General features: G+C 45.0%; 1 protein-coding gene across 2 annotated transcripts in view; it reads left to right on the top strand.

Moving 5' to 3' along the window:
• FBXO42 (F-box protein 42) overlaps positions 1–6,000 on the top strand; it is a 75,008-nt gene that overhangs the window by 13,309 nt on the left and 55,699 nt on the right. The window contains exon 1 of one of the 2 annotated variants that reach the window (XM_014951888.1): positions 5,337–5,406. The exons of the other annotated variant lie outside the window; for it this stretch is intronic. Coding sequence (XP_014807374.1) covers positions 5,340–5,406 — 67 coding nt within the window. The 5' untranslated portion in view covers positions 5,337–5,339. Of the gene's footprint in view, positions 1–5,336; positions 5,407–6,000 lie in introns of those variants that run through there. 2 annotated transcript variants of the gene reach the window in all.

Raw genomic sequence — 6,000 nt, 5'->3', positions numbered from 1 at the left:
CCCCATCCCTGGCTGTGTTTAAGGGCCGTTTAGATGCAGTGCTGAGGGACATGGTGTAGGGGAGGACTTTGTAGAGTAGGGGAGATGGTTGGACTCGATGATCCCAAGGGTCTCTTCCAACCTAGACAATTCTATGACTCTATGGTAGGAAATGACATTTATTTCTCCTTCCCGAGCTGCCTGTTGGGCTGGAGGAGGTGGATGTGATCCAGGGCTTCCCTGGCCAAGGAATTCCAACCTAGACAATTCTATGACTCTATGGTAGGAAATGACATTTATTTCTCCTTCCCGAGCTGCCTGTTGGGCTGGAGGAGGTGGATGTGATCCAGGGCTTCCCTGGCCAAGGAAGTCGTGCGCCGGGTCGGGCCCTGCCGCTCGCCGCCGGCTGCTTGTCCTGTGCCACGTGGGCACCTCGGGGACTGCGGTTTCCCTCGGCGTGGGCAGCCCTTCAGTGGGAATTGTGCTGGGAGCAGCCGGTTGGATTCATGGGGTTACGCTCCGCAAAGGAAAAGAGTTTATTTAAGAAAAATAAATAATCCTAACCGCACTGAATAAGCGTCTAATGCAGTCTGTTAAAAAAAAAAAATTAAAAAAAAAAATGAGGAATTAAGTCACCCAACATGTTTGGGAACCTCCTAGTTTTGTTAGTAAACGCTTCTCTAAGATATTTCCATGTTTTATATGTAATTATTTTGTCTGAGCAGGTTTTCTGGGCTGCTTGGATGTAGAAATGGGCATTGGGCTGTAGGGAAGTGTAAATACAGAAAGGATGTTGTGTTTTCGGACTTATTTTTCATCCAGTCAAACAAAAAAACTAGACTGGTTTTTACATCAGTAGGTTGTGTTTTACATCAGTAATTTGTGTTTTCTTTGCGGCTCAGCTGTAAATTCACCTTCCTTTGCCTGAAACCTTCCTACAGCTTAATTTTAGTGGCTTTGGTCAGTTTAGGAGATACCTGTAGAAATTAAGGAGTGCTGTGTCATTTTTACAGACGGTCCTTAAAGTAATTAATTGAACTGCAGCTTTCTGAGTGCTGCCCTGAGCCCCAGACCTGCTGCGTCCCCTTAACGAAGGCGGGAGGTGACAATTATTTGTTATGCAGTGGGAATTCTTGCTGATGAATCATCTCAGACAGGTTTGGAGAGGTACCAAAAATTGCAAAAAATCGTGTTTTTATCCGGACACCCCCTGTGCAAAATGTTTATCCTCCGACAGCAAATGTTACAGCAGGAGAAGCATCTGCACGCCTTCCTCTCAAATCCTCTATTTTCCAGTCTCAAAGCCTCGTTATTTGCTCGTTTAGGCATCGCTCCATTTTTCTGGCCAACGTGCAGTTTTGCCTTCGATTTTTTGAAATGAATCATGATTATTTGTTTTGCCTCGGGAGAAGTTCAGGCGAGAATAATTTGAATTAACGGCTCGCGGGGAGCCAGTAGAGGGAGCGTGTGAGCCCCAAATCCTCTTTATTTCCATCTCTGCCCTGAATTTATTTCCATCTCCACCCTGAATTTCGGGTGATTTCAGCGGAGGGGATGGATGGCAAGAGCAAACCTAGACAGAGTCCAGCCAATTATTGCACCTGAGCAGAAAATTTATCAAAGCAGGCCAAATTTGGGTCTAAATTATTGGAATGACCCTTTCTGTGCCCAGAAAACCCCACCTGGGGTTGATATTCAGACTTTACAGATTTATTTTTTTTCAGCTTGGTTGGAGGGATGGAGGGTTGTTGAGAGGTTACTGAGATCCCAGAGTTGGAGCCAAAATCGTAGAAATGTCCAGGTTGGAAGGGACCTTTGAAATCATCGAATCCAACCATCAACCTAATTCTGATTTAAAAAAAAAAATCACTAAGCACTAAGTCAGCCCATTACTGAGATCCCAGAGTTGGAGCCAAAATCGTAGAAATGTCCAGGTTGGAAGGGACCTTTGAAATCATCGAATCCAACCATCAACCTAATTCTGATTTTAAAAAAAAAAAACATCACTAAGCACTAAGTCAACCCGTCTGAGACATGGATGTGGAGGCTGGAATTTCTATGAGGGAAACCCAAAGAGCAGAGTGCCCCGTGTATGGATAATCTGACCCCTCCAAATCATCTTTTTAACCTAAGGATAAATGTATTTAATGCCCAGTGTGGTTAAACTGGGGGCTGGTTGACCAACGAGTGTGTTTGCGAGCTCAAGCAGTGCTTAAATAATTAATATAACAGCTTTTTTTCTGGGGTGTCGGTGCTTATCAAGCCAGATATCAACAGCTTTTAAGCAACTTAAGCTGGTTTAAGGGGAATAATGCTGTTAAAAAACTAGAAAGTCTCCAAATCCCATTGGTTATGGATGCATTTGGGGGGGTTTGTTGGATATTTGATATGTGGACTTCTTTAGCACCATTTTGCAGGGACATCTCATGAACAAATACATAAAATATTTGCTGTCTAGGCCTGTATTCCTATAATAAATCCAGAAGAAACCTCAATTTCTCTTATTTTCAGTGCTTTAATTTTGTAGGAAGAGAGATTAGGCAGAATTTATTTTTAGGTTGCCGTGCTGTTTGTGCAATAAATCTTGCTGCATCATGTTATGTTTATACATTAACTTTATAGAGCTCCAGCAAAGCTTTGGGTTTTCTTCTGAAAATTTAGCATAAAAATGAACAGGAATCTGGACTAGCTGAGGGTGGGAGGGATGTTCAAGAAGGAGGGCAGAGAGGAACCTGGTGAAGTTCAACAAGGGCAAGTGCAGGGTGTTGCACCTGGGGAGGAAGAACCCCCCCAAACCAGCACAGGTTGGGAGGGACCTGCTGGAGAGCAGCTCTGAGGAGAAAGACCTGGGAGTCCTGGTGGCCAACAGGATGCCCAGGAGCCAGCAATGGGCCCTGGTGGCCAAGAAGCCAATGGCATCCTGAGGGGCATGAGGAAGAGTGTGAGCAGCAGGTGGAGGGAGGTCATCCTGCCCCTCTGCTCTGCCCTGGGGAGGCCCCAGCTGGAGCACTGGGACCAGTTCTGGGCTGCCCAGTTCCAGAAGGACAGGGAACTGCTGGAGAGGGTCCAGCAGAGGGTGATGAGGATGCTGAGGGGCCTGGAGCATCTCTGTGCTGAGGAAAGGCTGAGGGACTTGGGTCTGTTCAGTCTGGAGAAGAGAAGGCTGAGGGGGGATCTGATCAACACCTCTAAATCCTTCCAGGGTGGGTGTCAGGAGGATGGGGCCAGGCTTTTTCCAGTGGTGCCCAGGGACAGGACAAGAGGGAACGGGCACAAACTTGAACATGGGAAGTTCCACCTGAACATGAGGAGGAACTTGTTTGCTGTGAGGGTGGCAGAGCCCTGGCAGAGGCTGCCCAGAGAGGTGGTGGAGTCTCCTTCTCTGGAGACATTCCAACCCCCCTGGACATGTTCCTGTGGGACCTGCTCTGGGTGGCCCTGCTGTGGCCGGGGGTTGGACTGGGTGATCTCCAGAGGTCCCTTCCCACCCCATAGCATTCTGTGATGCTGTGCTTTCTTGAACTCTCTAACCCTTTTTATTATAACCATATCAATTAAAACCCAGTTGTAATCATGCTCTTTCATTACTGGTTTTACAGGCAAAGCACGTGGCAGGGAGATAGTGCAGAACGTTGTATATTGGAATTTCCAAACTTGCAGGTGGAATTTAGGAAACCTTTCTTTTTCAAGGGTGAAGCCAGGTCTTATATGAAAGGAAAAAAAAAAAAAAAGAAGCCAACCCAATTTCCTGTTGAAAGGGGACTGAAGGGAAAAGCTTCAAAGAACTGGGAATTGCCTGTTTTGCAGGGCCAAGAAGAAAAGCGTGGTGCAGGTGTCCCCGAGGTCCCCCACAATGTTCCCCGGCAGCACAGACAGGATATTGCTCATCGTTCCGTTTCCCAGGGGCTTTGTGTTCTTTTTCTTGCCTAAAATCTCCTTTTTTTTCTCTATTCCCCCATTGCTGAACTCTCTAGCAGTTGATTTTCTCGTGGGTCGCCTCTAACTGGTGCAAGTTTCAAGGGGGCTGGAAACATAATTTTATTTAACTTATCATGAATTATCATTTTATTTAACTTTATTTAACTTATATTAACTTATCATTTTATTTAACTTATCCCTCCTCTGAATCTTTTTCACTCCATGTGCTGTCACTTTTATAAAATAATGTGCTTCTACCTAGGAAATAGCGCTTTATTTTTCCTCTTATGTGTTTGGGAAAGGGCTTGGGGCTTCTGTAGGGCAACTGGTAGTCACAAAAGCCAAACTGGAGCAGGGAGAGCCCTCTGAATCTTTTTCACTCCATGTGCTGTCGCTTTCATGAAATAATGTGCTTCTACCTAGGAAATAGCACTTTATTTTTCCTCTTATGTGTTTGGAAAAGGGCTTGGGGCTTCTGTAGGGCAACTGGTAGTCACAAAAGCCAAACTGGAGCAGGGAGAGCTGCCACTGGAGCCCTTGATGCCACAGCTGTGTGACGCAAACAAGAAAATATAATGTAAAAATAATCCCAATACAGATAGGAGTTTTCTTTTTTTCAGGGAAAAGCAGCCTGAAACTTACTATTAAATATGTCTGATGGAATAGGCCTTTTGTTTTTTTTAACTGGGTAAGAGAATAAGCCTAAAAGGTTTAAATGTCTCCCTAAATGCTCCCCCAGCTGTGCCCATGGGGCCCTTGACAAGCAGAATAAGCAGTTGCAAAGAGTCTGAAGCAGGTTAGAGGCAGTCTCTATCTGCCACCCCTAAATTAACACCGTGCCTCTTGATTGCCAATTAACTGTTGAGTCCCTTTCTCCTGCCAGCCGGGGCTGGGTCCTTTCACACACACACCTTTAGTATTTTTCTTTTTTTTTTTTTTTTTTTTCCCGGGTGGGAACCTGGCTTTTACTGGATGCTCTCTGTTCTCAGTTGCTTTAATTACTTGTCATATTATTGTTCTCTGTCAGGAATGCACTGTTTAGGTTCATAGGGACTTCATTGGTCCTCTATTTGGGAAACTGTTGCCACGTAGAATTCCTTTGTTTTTTTTTTTTTTTTTTTTTTTTTTTTCCCGGGTGAGAACGTAGCTTCTATGATTATGTTTTGGAGAGAGAAATATTTTTTTTCTTTTTTTTTTATGGCATGTGAAAATGAACATTCCCTTATGACTAATGTGCTCTGACTCAGTACTACTTCACAGCCTCTTATTTTCATTCAAGATCTTTCCCTTGGAGGCTTTTTTTTTTTTTTTCCCCTCCTAAAATCAGTTGACTTTTTTTTTTTTTTTTTAAAAAGATAAAAAAAAAAAAGCCAGGTCAAAAACCCTGCGGGTTCAAGCACTTAAAGCAGCTGAGAGTTGCAGAGAAGAGGAGGTAGCTCGGGATGGGGACCACCGATGCCACCCACGCCTGTGACTTGGCATCCGTGGGGCCAGGAGAGGTGCCTGCAGGTAGGGAAACCTTTAAGAAGTGCTTAAACCCCGTGGTTTTTTTCACCTCCCTTTTAATATTCCTCATCTTATTTGTTCCACTGCAGCGGATAATTGCTTTAGCGGAATAAATAGCAGGCTCTTAAATAATTTCAGGAGGGGAGGAGAGAGGGGGGGAAATGGAAGTGCTCGGAGAGGAGGAAAAGATTTATAAAAACGTTTTGCCAACTGGCAGAGATGCAGCTTTTTGAGAAGGGCCAGGCAAATTTGATCAGCCCTGGCAGAGCTCTCTTTCGATTGCCCTTCTAGCGTTTCTTTTGCGTGTTATTTTAAGCAGTTGCCATCCCTCCTCGGTCAGGGCTTCGGGGGGATTTCTGAACGCTGTAAAACGTTGCTGCTGCTGGGATATAAAGGTGATTCTCCCAGAGCAAGGAAAGCTGTAGGGTGGAAAGTAGAATATGATGCTTTATTTGGCTCGTGTTGGCCATCGCAGCGGTCGGTCCAAGTAGAAAGTGACTTCTGGATCCGTCCGGGCAAGTTAATTGAATTGCGTGTGCTTTTTGGACGAGATACGACTGCTTCAATCTCTTTACTGCGGCTTTTTGAGTGCTGGGA

The sequence above is a fragment of the Calidris pugnax genome, unplaced genomic scaffold (genome assembly GCF_001431845.1).
Source record: "Calidris pugnax isolate Ruff unplaced genomic scaffold, ASM143184v1 scaffold205, whole genome shotgun sequence".
NCBI lineage: Eukaryota > Metazoa > Chordata > Aves > Charadriiformes > Scolopacidae > Calidris > Calidris pugnax.
The sequence above is the reverse complement of the archived record's forward strand: the minus strand, read 5'-3'. Positions and strand labels throughout refer to the sequence as shown.